Consider the following 18,379-nt stretch of genomic DNA (forward strand, 5'->3'; position numbering starts at 1 on the left):
AAGCACCTGGGCTCTGGAGTCCAGAATCCAATGGGGACTGAGTCTATTGGCATCCTACATTTATCTGCTCAGAATAGTTAGAATTGAATCCGCAGAAAATACATATTTGAAATAAAATAAAAATGTGTCTGTTAATCCAAACAAATAAGAATGGCAAATATCTTGTTTATCGAATATATCTTATATGTTGACCTGCTTTTAGTATGTTGGTGTTAGTCTGGGTTAAGTGTTTATGATTATTCTGTATCTCCAAGCCCACGTGAATATTAACAACATGAGCATTGACACCATGAGTAAGGATTGTGTCAGTCTCAGCAGCCCATAAATCTTCTCCCCACCCTGTCCCTGGCTGATGACACATGTCTCTGTTTTGCTAAACATCTTGTTCCAAAACTTGACTTGTTCCGAATGCAACGCCAGTAAGGAACACATTTTCATTTGCACCGAAGCACTTTGCTTATATATACACAGTATTTCCACACAAAGAAGGCCCATGTGCTTAGAACACACACACTAACACAGTACAGGGACACAAAGCATAAAAGGTACAATCCCAAAATCCCTTTTTTATGTAATCATACTTTTTTAAGTTGCTACACAGTAGTCCAACAGTCAGTGGAAACTTCCAAGTGGACTAAGACTCTCTCTGCTACATTGTACAAAACATATGGAGAAGAGCAGCAGATGTGAAGCAACAGAACAAAGCAGCTGTCAAACAGATAGAGCTTGTGTGACGGTGTGGTCGGTACTCAGCTTAATTGTACCTGGAGATCCATCATCCAGCAAGCAGGCGTTATCAGCAGCTATGATGGATATACAGCACAGTAGCAAGAAAGCAGACCTTTTCCCTGGACGCCTTAAATCCACACAAACCTGAGCGACATCATTGAAGCGTAGCCCACATAGAGAATTGACATTGCTGATGGCTGTATCATCTGACATTTTCCCCCAGGATGCTCTAATCGGTATCCACCTGAGAGATATAAATCACTGCCACCAGACCTATTGAGCAAGGGGCCAAACACAAAACACAACAGAGAGGACCGGCTCTGCACAGGTGTCAATCATCTCAAGGTGAAACACACCAGACCTGGAGACATTATAGATATTGAATTAGCAGAATAACAGAACTACACATACATCACACAAAGTGCACACACAGTGGGGTTAGCATATGACTCAGTCTCTTAGACTGTCTGTTTAAACACAAGCGGGGTGATATTACATTTTTTGTTAGCCATTTGATTTATTTGAACCTTCAATTCACAGTTTTGACTGCTTTTGAAACGTTAAACCAAACATTCTTTCTTTCCATGTGGTGTGCCGGTGTGCGTTGTATTCTACTTCATTCATTTTGTCTCAATATTGCTACTTTAGTTTTATTTGACAGCATGATTCTGTTGTTGTTGGTTGTGTCAGTGGGTGGGTGGCCCTGTAACATGTGTTGAGTTTGTCCACTGTATTTTTGTCATTTACATTATACAAGCTTTTGCTCTGAGAGAAACACACCCTAACCCCCACAACTCGGTCCCTAGGTGAGGGCACCAGGCAGACCTTCAGACCACTGCTATAATCTCATAATCAGCTGGACCTATGGACTGCTGGAAAAGAACATGTTAGCACAGTTCAAAACCTCAACAGCACACACAAACACATACACACACTTTCATAGTACACACAAACATTCCCTGTGAATGTTTGTGGTGTTCAGTTCCGACCACAAGACCAAGAGTTCAGGCTCGTTAGCTGGAAAGCTGAGTCCCTTTTTGTTTAGAAGAAGAGAATAAGGGCTTGTTGGAAAGGGTCACTGTGCTTTTTTTTCATGCCGGTGGTTGTTACAGATTTCTAGGGATTTTGAACAAAGCCATTTGAGGATCATGTCATTGTTCGGAGTGGCATGGATCCACAGGGAATGGAAATTCACAAAACGTAGGTAGAGTTTGCAGTATAACATGTTTGGAAAGGATGATGGAGAGATTATTATGTATACTGTAGGCATGCATACATATTGATACACAAAGGCATTCATTTAAATGAGCACGTATCCTTTGGGAAAATGTAGAACCTTGAAACATTACTCCTGCTTGAAAATAACAGAGTGATCAAGATAAGATGCTCAAGAGCAAGGAGAACATTTCGGAGTGATTCTGGTAGTAGAAGGCTGGGATATGAGGAAGTAGAAAGTGCGGTTTAAGGGAGTAGGATAACACAACCTTCAAACAGAGCCTTAAGGAGCTCAATCATACAGATTGTTGGCCAGGGAGCAAATTACTATACATGGCTGAGAACATGACACACTGCAAAAGCATGCTCAGCAACCAGCAAAGACAAACCACATATGTACTGCAACATAATTAAATTCGTCCAGGCACACAGGCAGGCAGATGCACAGTGAGTCAACACAAGTGTTTAAATTCCAGGGAGACATCTGTAATGAGGACTGAGTCATTTGGATCTAATTATGGGCAACCAAGGGGAAAAGATGGGAGTAAATCGACTCCAAGTGATTTCAGTAAAGAAAACTCAATTCCAGAGTGTAAACTCAATTCGCCATAAAGTTAATTAATGTTGATTTAAATGGAAGCACTCAACTGATTGTGCGTCATAAAACATCGCTGAGATTTTTCGGCTTCACTCTCTCTGTCTCCTCTCTTGGTCTCTGTCATTTGTCTTTCCGCTTCTCTCCTCCAACAAGTATTAAGAGTAAGAGGAAGTGCTCCACTGCCATCTTGTGTCTTCTTATGCGTCCTACAGCAGGCTGGACCGGCTTCTACACTTTAATTAAAAGTTACATTAAGATGAGAACGATGATGAGAAAATGTGTATTAAGTAGTTCTATAATGCATAACATTACTCAACTATGCTTCATCAAAAATGACATGTGTTTACAGTATGTTTGGATCCTGGATAAAGGACCCCATTTGTGTACGTACTGTATATTAACTTAAACTGTTAGTGTTACTCAAATCCAAAGTGATTTCCAACTAAGGTTATTAACTTGCTTTAGTTAAAAAGGTACCAACCCAGAGCACATCCAAGGCAAGATGATTAACAAGACTACTGTGAATACTAAATTAAAATAGTTTTGCTCCTCAAAAGGTGGCTTCTTCTTTAAATCCTTGTTTTGTTGTATTTTATCACACCTGTTCAGGCCTTCAAAACAAATTTAAATAGAACAGTTTCAGAGTTTTGTATTTCAAACTTTGTAAAAATATGTGACTTAAAGACAAAGCTCCTTTTAATTAGGTCCCCAGCTATTTAAAATGTGTCTTCATTGGTATGAGGCACACATGGAATTGCAATGTGCTCATTTTCCCTCTAGATGGCCACAGCTACCAACTGCAGACCACAAGCTCAGAGAAATGAGGACAGCGTTTGCAGCGCAGCAGGATACATTAAATGTGCATGGAGGGCATCAAAAGTCACCACACTCCAAAAGCAGCACCATATTGATTATCTCCTACCGAGGTGGGTACAGTTTTTTATGCTTGTAACTGCAGACGGGTGCTTGCCACTGTGTAAAATAAAAGAATAAGATTATGTTTCTTTGCAAAGTGTTAGAATGAAAGATTCAGCAGATTTAAATTAAGATCAAGGATTGGTATGAATAAAATAGCTGAATCAACCCTTATGACAGTCTCTAATGAATATGCCCCTTCTGTATAAGTGTTGTTAGTGTAAAAATACAGCTCTAGACATCTTATGACAAGTATCATGTTTGAACAGTGGGGGGGCTGACATAGATCTGTCTGCCATCTCGCTATGAATCACGTTAAGCAGACTGAGTTGTGAGGAGAACGGGGAGGTTAAAACGTAATGACATAAGAACAGAATGAAGGTTTGCACAAATTAAGTGACATGTTTTGTGGATTTAAATGAGGTCTAAGGAGAGCTGTTCATGAATAGAAATGTTCCATAATTTGGCTATGTAAGGCACAGGCCGTATACATGTATTGCAATCTTGGGTGTGGATTATAACGGGAAAACACATTAATCACGAGGGTAAATTTGTGTTGAAGTTGTCACTGTGGATATAATTTACATTCTGTCCTCGCCGTTTCTTCCTTCTCTGGTGTTCAGGGTGGCGACAAGATCACATTAACTTTGATTTAGCTCCTTCTGTACGCTATCAGTTTCAGCTATATTCTATATATGACTATGTGTAAGTGATCTGAGCTGTTGAGTTGCTGATGCTTCTGAAATCAAATACATCTCTCTGGATTATCCCCTCACCTGTTACAAATAAACAATGTATTGGAGAGAACATGGTTCCATATTTGTCTGTATCCTCATTCTACTTCCTACTTAATTAGTACAGACACATGCATTTAGTTTGTGACCTGTGATGTACAAACAAAGGCATATTAGTTTGGTAAATACGTTTGGGATCATGATTCTTGGAGCTGGCCTTTTTTTTTCAAAATACAATGAGCAACCCAGCCCGCTCAGGCTCGCCACCAACTGGCAGTGCCAGCAGGCTGCCCCCGAACTTTGGAGCGGTATGAAGCAGAGCGGGCCAGTATCCCAGCAGCCAAAACCCAACAGATGCACCGCACTGAAGCCGACATCACAAAATCAGGGGACTAACATTTGAAATGTTCTCCCTCACACATAAACACACACTTATTCACATCTAAATATAAACACTCCCTCAGCTAGGGAGTTGGTGGATGAGTGCAAACGAAAGCTGGTGTATCAATTAAATCTCTGTTGATTTCTCTTTCGCCCTTGGAGGATCTGCTTCAACGTGGCCTAACTTTTCCACCAGAAGTGGAGTAGATAAGTGTTCTGTCAGTTCAATTATTATTACGTTTATTTATTCAGGCAGCAACATTTTATGTCTGCACCTGCCAAAAACGTCTACTGTATTTCATGCTTTTATGAAAACAGTCTCTGTATGCTCTATCTATTCTTAAATATTCTGTGTTTTTTTTCTTGTCTGCCTGTGATTGGATTCCCTACACTAATTCTGCATCACTGAAAACATCTGGATGAAATACATTATAAGTTTTAGGAATATTGAGTGGTTGAGTGAGTGATTGAAATTTCAAAAAAGGATAACATGTCATTGCTCATAGTTTTTGTAGCCGTTGTCCAGGAAGCGCCTCCATCATGTCACTATCCAATAATTCAATACTGGCTAACATCAGCTCTGTCATCTGTCACTGTCAAATATCAAGACCTTAATCACATTAGATTTGTTTTTCTATTTGTGCCTGTGACTATCTCACCCTCTCTCTTCCAAAAAGTTTTTAATACATTTTCAAAATCTCAAAACTGATCCATGCCATGCAGTGAAGATCTCCTACACAACTGTGTGCTGTGCAAACCCTCTCTGAGGTTCAGAGAGAATATTTACAGAAGTTAGACACAATTTGGTGATGTTCATTTCAACACAGCCTCTCAAGCACTGCTCTGAGCCTTTCTCTGCAGCTCTGTCATGCGGCTCTCTAATAGTGGATTAGTTTGGCCTTGTAAATGCTGTAAAGCTCTGAGAATGGACATTGATCTTGCGGTTTAATGAGAAATAACAAGGGACAGGCACTAGCACCATTCCTCCCTGCCTCTCTTTTGCTCCCTTTGTCTTTTTAACAAACTGACACACATTCACACACGTACCGGACAATCACAAGAACTAAACATTATCTTGTCCTGCAGACACGTCAGCTAACATCAGCGTTAAAAGGTAATGCATTTTACTTTTGAATATTACCCAAAGGCAAAACTGAATGTTATGTTCGGAATAACGACTTTACTGTCACGGCAAAGGGAAAAGGAAAGTTAAACACACACTCACACAGACACATCTTGCCCTCTTTCTCCAGACCAATGCTGGCACTATACGTCCTCAGGCCTGCCTGGCTGGTGGTTTGATAAATTGGCCCTTTCATCTCGTCAATGCGTATTGTGTCAGTGCGTTTGTGTGTGTGTGTGTGTGTGTGTGTGTGTGTGTGTGTGTGTGTGTGTGTGTGTGTGTGTGTGTGTGTGTGTGTGTGTGTGTGTGTGTGTGTGTGTGTGTGTGTGTGTATTGTCTGAGCTGTGAAGTGTTTAGCTTCATCACTGAGGGCTGCTGTCACAGCCTCTGAAAGCGTGTAATAGGCGCCCATTCTGGCGGAATGAATGCACATCCATACACTAGCGAGAAAACGTAGCATTTCAAAAAGACTTGGGATAATTGAACAGAAGAAAAACATATTAAAAAAGGGGCCATGGCAACGTCATTCTTTTCAGCTGAGCTCAAATTCTGTACATATCATTACTTTGGCAAGTGTTTGTGGTCCACAGATAGTTAATGCGATTTTTGATAGATCTGGGGGGGTTTTTGTAGGCTATGCAAAACATTCTGGCACCAGACATGGGGTTTCTGAGTTGGACTGTGATTCATGGCTGTGTAGTGTTGTCTTGGTTTGACTGGGATTCAAAAGCAACTGCTTGTTCATTCCAATCCTGACAACACTTTATCCGGAAATATGGGATAATTTGCAGGAATTTGGCATTTCTGAGATTGTCTGCAAAATAAGACCTGCAGCAAAATACTGCAATCATCTCCGTAGGAAAGGGAACAACTGTAGAAATATGTAAACAGCTTTGGTAGCATTTTGGTATTTCGCTTTTTTGTAAAGTATCATTATCAAAATATCAGTCATTTTTCAAGTTGTTTTGATTACTTGTTGAGTCTATAAAGCATTACAGAAATATGACCATAACCAGATCCCAATGAGCCGTCTTCAAACTGCTGGTATTGGATTACCAACAGTGGCACATTAACAAAGAATTGATCATTATACTGTTGAAATTAGTTGGTAATATTATATTTTTGCATATTTATATGTTGTTTATTCTTATCTTGTTAGTTAACCTCCTCAGATAGTTTGAAAGTCATTCAAAACATTTCGTCAGTGTCAATGTGTATAATGTGACAAGGAGATTGACGCACACCTGAGCAGCATTAACGCTTGATTAGACTAGTTGAAGACACAGGCTCGATATTGATGTAATTGTGTCATATGACAGGATTTTTGGCGCTTTTTCTCCCTTTCTGTTGATTTTTATGTAAGATGATATTTATGTGGGTGCACTGTGCGGAAATACTCACTCGACCAGTGCTCCCACTCACTCACTCTGCAAACCCAGCATTCAGTGTACACTATCACACACAGTGAGAGCCGAGAGCGCTTTCTGTCTTTCATTCATCCCGGTGAAGCTGCTCACACTTTCTTCTTCTCTTCTCCCCCCTCCCTCTTTCCTCCCTTACGCTGGTGCAGCTTACTTTGTTTTTGTTTTTCTTCCTCGGTGCCTTTCGGTCGGAGTAGTGGTGGATGATATCAACAGAGCCCCGTTTCTTCTCGGCTGCGCGATAGTACGGACTACAGAGGAGTCGGTAGAGGACACGCGCATCACGACAGAGAGGGAGTTTTCTCTTCTTTCTTTTTTTTTGGAGGGTACGGCGCGATTTTAAACAAGAAATATAGACGACATCGGTGTTGAAGAGCACCCTTGCTACGGACGCTCCACCTCACAAGCCTCCCGTTAAGTTTTGACGGATATTACGGCACAGGTGTTTAAGGATTAAACACCAGGATTTGGCGAATGGTTGTCGGAGAGGAGTCGCTGCCTCTGCGCAAGGTGAGTGATGGATCTAACTGGAAATACTCACAGTGGAGTTTGATCAACAGATGAGTTATTGACCTGTAATGACTTCCTTATTTGACATCTGGATCATTATTTGTCGGTTTCAGGCAGAATACAGAAGGTTATGGAACCCTAAATCACTCGATATCATTATAGACCTATTGCTGGAGTGTCAGTAGAGTTTGTAGTAACCACTACAAACTTTGTTATGTTGTTTTTTTATTTGAAGATAAGTTTGAGCTATGGCATTCATCTCAAATTACAAATGTTCAGAATCTCCTGCTGTATAATAATATAGTTTGCCTACTGTGATTGTAATATCCTTCTTAGGCGTTTCTGGATGTTGACCTTGACTTTTTGGACTAATGTCATTAACTGCTGCATAATTACAGTTATGGTAAATCGATTCATTGTTAGGTTACTACATCCCATAGTCCAAAGGTGTAAATGTGTAGTCCGCCCAAGACTGTAAAACCCAATAAATACTGCTCACATAGTTTCACAGGGAGAGAGAATCAGCTGTGTTCTGCTTGATAAATGTCTAGAATGACTGATATATTTTCAACATGTAGCAGAATATTCTCCTACCAAACAACTTCTCAAATAATGTCGCTCATTTCATTTTACCTCTGTTTAATGAATTTAGAGAATGTTGGCCGCCCCTATAGTTTTATTAGATGCAGAGGTTTCGCTCGTGATTCAGAAAGTTTTCACGGCATTGCAAATCCAAGGTCTGGCACACGTTCAATAATGAGTCTGTGTGAAATATGAATGTGAGACATGTCAGATACAATATGGATTAGGTCTGATACTTGCTGCCTCTATTTTCACTGGCTCCTATCCATCTCATTGAGAGCCCGCTCTTACTAAGTATTTGTCACTTTGGGAAGAATGCTCAGTCAGTCTGTGGCAGGATGATAGCGGCTTATGGCCTTTACACAGCACTCGCCTGCCTGTCACCATCACACACACACACACACACACACACACACACACACACACACACACACACACACACACACACACACACACACACACACACACACACACACACACACACACACACACACACACACACACACACACACACACACACACACACACACACACACACACACACACACACACACACACACACACAGCTATTCCCTAATATCACTCATTCAGACCATTTAAGTGTCAGGAAGTAAACAATTCAATTTATTTGTGTCATCACACACAGCCATTTGGCTCCTCAGAAAAGCACATTTTGTTTACCCCAGTCTCACCTCACTGCAGTCTATACTCTGCCTTTTTCTTTCCACTGAGTCTGTTTTTCCACATGTAGCCCAACCTACTGAGCTGAGCTGAGGCTTCATGCTCTGTTTACATTTAGGTATTGATCCGCATCCTCTGACTTCTACTGTACTTCAGGTCACTGCAGCAGACAGGGCGACAGGGTGTCTCCGAGCTGGAATAAGAGAGAAATGCCCCTTTTACACCATTTGAGAGCTGCAACTGACATGTTTTTTTGGGGGGTGTAAAATTAGCACAGTAAACAATTGTTATTTTGGCTCTTTAAATGTCAGTAATGTGTGAAAAAATGCCCATCAAAAGGTTTCCAAGTAAATTCAAGCAATATCGTACTTCCAGCACCTCAACTGGGGGGATTTGCTTCTTCTGTGCCATGGGATCATTTATTTTTTGCTTTTAAGGTTTAGTTGATCACAAACATGACATTTAAAGACCTGATCTTCATGTCAATCAATGTCGGACTAAATGTAGACCAAAGAATCCAAGAAAATAATAACTACATTGATCAATAATGCAAATATTTGGTTAGTGTAGCAAATCACCAAACCAACAATGTTATTATCAACAATGTATTATCATGAAATACAAAAAGGAGTATATTACACTTTGGCAGCTGGAACCAGCGAACCTTTGGGCATTTTTCCGTAAATGTCTTTTAAATGACTAATTGTTGTTGAATACTGTAGAATATGTTGTAGCGCAGTAAATGTATACATAAATAAGATGTGTTGCACTATAGGTCACTTTAGAGCTATTTACTCTAAGTGCACATTTAAATGGGAGCAAATAATACAAAAGAAAATAAAGCAGGTTAATTAACATGTTGTTCATAATGTGGAACATATGCAGTGTAGCTGCTGCCAGCTCCGAGCCATCTTGAAGTACAGAAGCCTTTTTCACTCTTCCTCTCTCCGTCTCTCGTGAGGTGCTGAACTGCATCTGGGGGGGAATCTGATTAACCGACTGGCATAATTGAACCAGTCCTGGAGGAATAAAAGGAAAAGTGATGTTGTTCTTGCAAAGTGCTCGCTTTTCTTCTATACATACAGATAAAGTGCTTGCACGCACACATACAAAGATACACACACACACACACACACACACACACACACACACACACACACACACCGAGAGCAATATTTGAGGAAGTGATGCTCCTGAAACGCTCCTTTGCATTTTTTTTTATAGGATATGGATTGATTGAATGCCTACTTGTGTGTGTGCGTGCAAATGCTCTAGTTTCTTTAAGATTGATAGCGCATCATGTGTCGGTGTGTGTCTTTTGTGTCTGTATGTTTTCCTCCAGGAGTGCTCCATAGCAACAGGCAGCATATCTTCTTCAAATATCTGTTTCTCACACACCATACCCTGTGACCTTTCTGTTGTCTGTGTGCATGCACGTCCTTGCTTGGGTGCGTCTGTGATAATGTGTTGGTGTGTCCTTGTACATCAGTGTGTGGGCCATTTGACCTTTCTTAGTGTACATTCATTATTAGCTGCATAATAGATAATATGGAACCACCCGCTGTGCCTGTCCTCATGATCAAGATATTGAAGCAGTGCCAACCCTTCCCAAAGAGCTTTTTGTGCCTCTTTTCGCTCAAACAAAGCCAATATCGTCACAATTGTGCAGTGCTGATAACAATTTGGCATGCTTTAGCGAAGTGTCAGTTTATCAGTCTTAGACTACTTCATGTATCTCTCAGTGGAAACAAGAGAGACATCTTTAATATATATCTTGACGCGGTTGTCGTGGTATGTTAATATCAGTGTTAGACTAATAACTGGTTGCATATTTAATTTCCGGGAAAAGCAGACAGTGCTCTTTAGAAATCAATTTTCTTTTGCTCCATCACCATGTCAGGAAAGTGGCCAGCTGCCAAGTAGAGAGGAGACGAGGGAAGGAGAGGGGCATATTGTGGGTGCATTAGTGAATAAGCAAAGGAAACATGCTTATCAGATGTAGAAGTCATTATTTTCTGTCTAAAAAAAGTATTTTCTTTCTCAAAACTTCTATACGTATGTGAATAGATGCAGGTTGAAGATGCCAACTTCCTATTCATAACAAACAACTAACAACGGTGCTGTGAGGTCATGCCCTATTTTATCCATGCCAGAGTGTGTTTGAGTGTGTTCATTTGTTTGTGATGCACAGCATGCAGTCCCAGCTCATACATATCAATAGCATATTCCTTTGTTTGCATTTGTGTTTGCTCATAATTCACAAAGCACATGACCCGGCACAGTATGGTGTTTATATGCAAGCTATCTTTGTAGATAGGCGATGTGTATCCGGGGACTGTAATTCATAATAAAAAAATAACTTACTGCGCTATCATAGATTCGGTGCTGCATGTGTAAAGGCTGTTGGCATTGCTCGCTTACTTGGACATATTCCTGCAAGATAAAATAAAAAAGCATTGCCTTTTCCTCTTCAATTCCCTTATCATACTCATATTCACTTTCAGGAAAGGCATTGTATTCTGTGAATCAAATGGCATAGGAGGTGGAGTTCATGTGACGCGAGTAGGCAGTAGTAGATGTGTGGGTGAATAAAAACAATAAAATAATCTAATTTAATCTTGTTTGACTTAGTTCAATCTAGAAGAGTTTTACTTGCTTTTCTTTTCTGAGTAGTTTCAACATGGACTTTGTTTCCTTTGTTTGATCCTTTGACAGTTGATTGCTATGGTCAATGCCATTGATCTGCACTGTTCTTGTTGCTGGAGGCACTGTTCTCTAACAAACACAAAAGGATCAACCAAGCTCTCACAAAAAAGCTGAAATCAATCCTTCCAACGCAATAACACACACCATCTTAGAGAACACAGTCCAGCTTAGTTTATTATATTTCAGTGTATTGCTTTCAGACAGGGACAGTGCATTATTAACATTTCTGAGAATCCGTTAGCCAGAATGGCACATTTTGATCTGTAGTTTCTGCCCCGGGCATGCAAAACTTAAAAGCCCAGACATAGGGAATAAAAGCTTAGAAAATAGAATCAGACATGGAAGACAGCTCATCTATTAGCAAAACTCAGCTCCCGGCAAACTGAATAAACAGAAACCTCTACAGTGTGAGAGTCAAGTACGATCAATCCCAATGATCATATAGTCAGCCCAGCATGAAAACAACAAAAACTTTCCTTAACCACTATTGCACTTGCCTTACTTAACCCTGACCTGCGTAATCCATTCAGCACAATTGCACTGAGGATCTACAGCATGCAACATCCTTCAAGGAGGAATGTCTGAGCTTTGAGAAATGCAGTCCTACAAATGCAGAGTCAAAAACCTCTTACAAAAGGTGCAGTAATTGGCCAGTTTTTACCTCTGGGCTATTGTGCGGATCCCTGCAGGCATGGCAACTTACATTTATACTTAGCAAACACTTGAACACAAATAAAAATAGGAGACCTGTGATTGACAGGTGATTCTACAAGAATATCCGTATCCCCTTAGGACCCACTGACACCATTAACTCTCAGCTGTGTTGCACTGACACTATTAATACCCCTGTTTATAGTCAAACCACCAAATTAATGGCGTAATATTGGTTTCAGTCAAGCTTTTTGTGCCATAGAATTAGAGATTATTTTAAGGATTAGTCAGAGTGAAAGTGTCATATTTCTTGTATAAATATTAGTATAATAATACGTTGTTTGAATTAATATCAGTTCAGTAATGAAAGAGAGTGAGAGAGAAGTGAGAGATTTGGAGAAAGGAAAGTCATTACAAACCATTATTTGGTTTGTGTCACTTCAGCTGTTCCACTTATTGCAATTGTATGCCTGATTTGTTTTACACTTCTTATTTCCAAGTTTATTATTTGTATGTCTCACTCTAGCTCAGTCTTTTAGCCAACACATGTCTTTTGTGTTGAGGTGCACGTTCCCTCATGGGAAATCTGTTTGCTCCCTTCTCCATTTCTCTTTAATCTCCCTACCGGTAGCCTATAATACATATTGTTCTTGGAAATAGAGTGTAAGATTGCTCATGTGTGCGTTTTTGTTTGGGTTTAGAAAATACATTAATGAAAATATAGAGTTATAATATCATCCTCAAGTGCTCTGACTGCTGTTTTAATGTCTGCCTACCAGAGGCTATGTGCTATATGTGTGTGTGTTTTATACTGAGGTGAACTCTTGCTACCTACAGCGAAAAATCGTTGAATTGAGTGCTTTTGTGCTTAGTGCAATACCATGTTTGAAGACCCTCTTTTATCGACTGCACCATTTTCTTGCTTTGTTTGATCCTCAAACCATGCTTTGACATCCGTATAGTCTCAGGTCTAATGCACTTGCTATCGAATCTGAGTGTGAGGTGCATAAAATCAAGCTATTGTTTAGTCTCTAATTGCTCTTATGCTTTCAAGGAGAAAATATTGTGATGAGAACTATGCCAAGAAAGTTACACTAAACAATAAAAGAACATTTGGAGAGAGAGTGCAGAAGATAAAAAAAAGTGCAATTAGTTGCTAATGGAACAGATAGACCCCAACAGTTTTGTTGCTATTCAGCATAGCACCCCCCATATGTTACAGTAACAAAACAACTCCCGTTCAAACTTCAGGCCGTCTTCGTCTCCCCCCATTAGCTCAGTAACTGCACACACACACACACACACACAGAGAGAGAGAGAGAGAGAGAGAGAGAGAGAGAGAGATGGTGATATGCTCCGTTAAACTGGGAAAACCTAACTTTGCCTGGGATAATAGTCTTTGTTAACCCTCTGATGAATCCATATATCGTGGCCTAAAGCTGAAGATCTGCCATTAATACCATCAACAAGTAATGGCCCACAGAAGATTTTAGGAGATAAAAGTAACACACAACATTGTGAATAAAACGGTCGGATAAACACAAAATAGGTTACAAAGTCTATGAATCAGAGGAATACAGTGGCCTTACCCTGAGATAGTGCTACTATAGACTGTTCAATCTTATTCATCCAACTGTTATAAAATGTAGAATACTCAACAAAGAGCCAAGAAGAGATCAAACTAGTGTCAAGTGCCATGACATCTTTACATTGCTGTGCTATTTCACTGCAATATTGCCTAGAAGTGATTGGGAAGAGACACATAAAGATGTATGAGGTCTTCTATAGGGCTGAATACAAATATATGAATGCAAAAATGGCAGAACATGAAGTCTTCAGCTCCTTAATTGTAGAGAAGATTTTTCTCTGTTTTCTATCATAAACTAGAAGTGCCTGATCACTTCTCGCCAATCATTGATAAGAGACACTGGTTGATACATGTGCAGCTCAAGACCAGTAAACACAGTGCTTTGCAACAGGTTTGTAGTACTAGCTTGATTGAAAACGGGCAACTGGCACTTCATATGGTGATTGCACAAGATAAATATAGGTCAGATGATCAACAAAGATGTTACAATGAATCCTGGGAGGGGCATGATTGTGAGTACCAACAGTTCATAGAAACCCATACAATACGTTTAGATATATTTCACCCAAAACCATCAAATTGTTGCATTACATCCAATATTAGGTTATCAATTAAACCAGTAGGATGCATCATCTAAGGAACCACGACTCTCCGTACCATTTGTTGTCCCAATCCATTAAGCAGATGTAGAGGTACTGTTTTTCACAGGGCAAGTTAAAACCTCGAACTGCAGTATCACCAACGTTATTAGCATTCATAGCTTGGTCTCTTCTGCAAGGAAGAGCAGAGATTGTACACCCATCTCAAATATAATTAAACATATCTGCAAGTAGCCTTAAGAGGAATGAGTGTCTCTAACTTCAAGTTGCATTGCAATGTATTCCAGTAGTAAGGTGCATAATACAGAAGCTTATCTCCCTTTTTTTTGCTATAGAGTAGATAAGTCTAGCCTACACTATCCCTCATGAATAATCCCTGCCCTCAAGGCCACATTTCTTCCACCGGGAGAGAAAATAGGAAATAGAGAAGAAGAAATGGGGAAAGGAAGCAGAAAGATGAAAGGTATAGTGTTAATACGTGTGGCTGTTTTTAACTGTCAATATCAAGTTGCTCCAAATAGCTCTTAAGGGGATATTCAGGCTTAAATAGAATATAGAGCACAACAAGCAGTGACCAAAGGGAGAGCGAAATAAAATACAGACACACACACTGAGAGGGAGGAGTGTGTGACCCGACCTTGGCATTAAGTGACATTTCTTTTGTACCACACTGTCTCTTCCTAAGAGAACGTACCCTCTCGGTGCAGTGTGAAAAGAACAATTAGGGAACAGAGAGCAACCCCTCACACGGATTTGTCATTTTGGATCTTTAACTGTTGGCTCTTGGTTTTATTTTCCATGACAACATGTGTATGTTTGCACCCTGGCTGTATTTGAGTCAGTGTATGTTTGCAGTGTGCAGCATTAACCAGAAATTGAACAAAGTCAGCTCCTGCAGTGCAAACAGAATGAGTGAGGATGGAGGTTCAGTCTTGGGCTCCGGCTCCTTATAAAGACATTATTCCCCTCAGTCTAGTAGCTACCTTTGATTGCTACTGTTCAAAGGTAAGGGGGGGGAAAAGGAATGATGGTGTCGGAAAGATCACATTACCGAAAGTGAAACAGGAAACAATTTGTAATGTGGAACATCAAAGTGACACGGCAGCGTACCTTTGCAATATAGGGTTCCATATTATTAACCCTGCAACCCTTTCCTTTGTTATTCCCACTAGTGACTCATTAGACAGGTCATTGGCTCCCAGGCTGATGTCAATATTTCATCGTCTGTATGCATAATTTGACAGTTAAATCAGAGCAGCCTTTTCAAAGGAAAAAGAAACTATAAAATTGTGAGCGCAGAAGAGGGAGAGGGGAACAGGCAACCCTTCTGATGGAGCAGAAAAGGAAAGATTGATGAGGGAGGAAAAGAAACAATAGGGAACCTACAGAACTGCCCCAACCACCAGCTGCTCTCTTCTTATTCCTTATCATCCCTGTCTCTTTAACTTTTGATTTCTGTTTGATCTCCTTTTTCTGTCTTTAACAAGTTCCTGTCTAGTATACAATATACCAGTGTTTCCCAAACTCTGGTATAAAAAATACTGGGGTTATGTGAGGTTATGTGAAAGAGGCCTGCTGAAATACCTAACAACTGCAATCCAACTGGCCCAAATTCTCCTTTCATTTTATTATAGAGAACAGTTATTTATTACCTATATACATCACATTCCAATGTTTTAAAAATAAACTGTGGATCAAAAATATATTATTAAGAATATATGACATAGTATGACCCAGTCATTTAAGTGACAGCTGAATGCAGGATGAATCTGTCTCCTTACACGCTGATAATAAGTGGGATTTTGAAACATTTATTTAAATAAAAAAATCAGTTAATAGGCAAGCTACAATGCTGACCTAAGTTAGGTGAACCTTTCAATGCTGGAGAAGAGTGTGAGCAGACGGTTGAGCCGCTGAGGGACATAGCTTCTAGCAAAAAGAGAAATACATTACCCAACAGCAACATGGGATTTACCGTCACTGGGCTAAAAGGAAAAGACAAGGCTAAATAAAGGCAAGGTTTGATTCATTGTCACACTCACGCTATCTGCAGTGGGAAGTGGTACTTGGTAGTAATTAGGTTTGGTATAGGGAGTAAATGGACTAAAAGTGTTTTGGAAACTCACCATTGTTTCCATAAAAGGTGTGTTTTCAGTTCATACATGAAAGTATCTGTGATGGAAGCAGTGTCTCTTAAGCCCACGGTGGGTAAAACATTACTGTATATCTATGTCACTACAATAAGGGCTCTCATTTCATAATGCTATCTAGTTGTGAGTGATACTACAAAGTAATTAATATGCTAAGCCCAGGCGACAGAAAAGCTGTCTAAGTGGTTGCATTTACTAGACAAGAACAAAAAAGTAATGTCCAATTCAAAGCCAGCTTTTTAATGAATGGTGGGCCGGCGGCTCAGATTTGAGGGCGGGCTCAGAGTTCACATGAGTGTTAAATACTTGATGTGGTCTTAAAGGGGAATCCCCTTAGGGTTCATACCGTCTTCAGATGCCTCAGGCTTTCGTGCATTTGCTAAGATTCGTCTAGTTAAAGAATCCCGTTTCTAATTGAGATTTTCTGAATCATTTTCCTCTCTGTCCTTACTTCAATGGAAGAGGTCTCTTGAAATATATATTCACCTTTCTGGCATATATCTTTTTACTGACTCCCATTTAATAATTCACCACATACTTTTAGATCCCCTATGAACTTCAGCCTAGATTTTAAAGTGTTTTTCTATAACATGAAATACTTTCAACTAGTTAACTCAATTTTAGTTTTGTTGACCTACCAATATTCAATAATACTGTTTATAAAAATCTATGAGAGTTCCCTCAAATAGCAGAGCCTTTTCTGACAGAATCAACACTGACATTTTTCATTAATGATAAACTGATTCCATATTTTCAGTGACTTCTGTTTGAGTCTGAGCCAAAAATAAGATGCTTGTTAAACCGTACCTCTAGAAGGCCGAGCAATAAAAAAAGGAATGGAAAGATGAACTGAAGTTGAACTGTCCGCTGAATCTAAATTTAACACGTGCCTATTTGTGTTTCATGCCAGCAAAATATGCACGTCGCACTAATTAGATTCTCAAAAAACATAGAACACAGTAACAGTCCTTTATACAGCTGCTCTGTTCTGATATTGTGGGAATGAAACCGCTTTCCTCATTAGGACGTCTAAGCCCATGTTACTAGGAGAAATCACATCCAAAGCACCAATTATAGCCCCCTCCCTCACTTTTCCCTCTTTCCTCACTGCATTCATTTTTCCCGCACTATCTGTCTCTTCATCTTTTCGCTTCGATGGGCTTGCCATTCTATTAATCTCAGCAACAGATTGCCTCTATTAATTAGTCTCCCATCTCCCATCTTGCATGTAATAATCAGAGGTAATAGAGATATTAGGAAGATAAGGTTATTTCTGCAGCCACAATCACTTTTAATTAGCCTGAAGATGAAGAGATAGATTCGCTCCTGCCTGGCTGACGTCCAGACAGCGCAAGGTCTTTTTATTGCCGCAAAATTCTGGGAGGACACGAACTCTGCAGCAAATATAATGTGTCAGTTTGCAAAAAATATCTGTTACAACATGTCTCAAAGGACACTTCACATAGTGAGAGTAATAACGCATCCCTGCCTCTAGACACAACACATTTCCAGCTTGTTGTCAGTGATTTTTTCAGAATGAATATTATTCCTCACAGACACATATAAGTTACACAGCACAAAAAGAGGTAATACTAATGTGTGCTTCTCTAATTCAAATGAATCTGCATGGCCATTTAATTTTAAAATATGGGGGTCATACTGTCGGCTCAACGACATAATTGAGAAAATGTCTATACAGCATGTCGGTAGTTAATTGGAAGGTCCAAGGTGCACTAAACAGACAAGGAGACCAGACAGGGGTAATTACCGGTGGTGTGTTGAAATGTGTGTGCGCT

The 18,379-nt window shown here is 39.9% G+C and overlaps 1 protein-coding gene across 1 annotated transcript in view; it reads left to right on the forward strand.

Moving 5' to 3' along the window:
• Positions 1–7,149: 7,149 nt before the first annotated feature.
• zgc:171482 (zinc finger protein) overlaps positions 7,150–18,379 on the forward strand; it is a 46,123-nt gene continuing 34,893 nt past the window's right edge. The window contains exon 1 of the mRNA XM_063875141.1: positions 7,150–7,626. Coding sequence (XP_063731211.1) covers positions 7,591–7,626 — 36 coding nt within the window. The 5' untranslated portion in view covers positions 7,150–7,590. The remainder of the gene's footprint in view (positions 7,627–18,379) is intronic.

The sequence above is a fragment of the Eleginops maclovinus genome, chromosome 22 (assembly GCF_036324505.1).
Source record: "Eleginops maclovinus isolate JMC-PN-2008 ecotype Puerto Natales chromosome 22, JC_Emac_rtc_rv5, whole genome shotgun sequence".
NCBI lineage: Eukaryota > Metazoa > Chordata > Actinopteri > Perciformes > Eleginopidae > Eleginops > Eleginops maclovinus.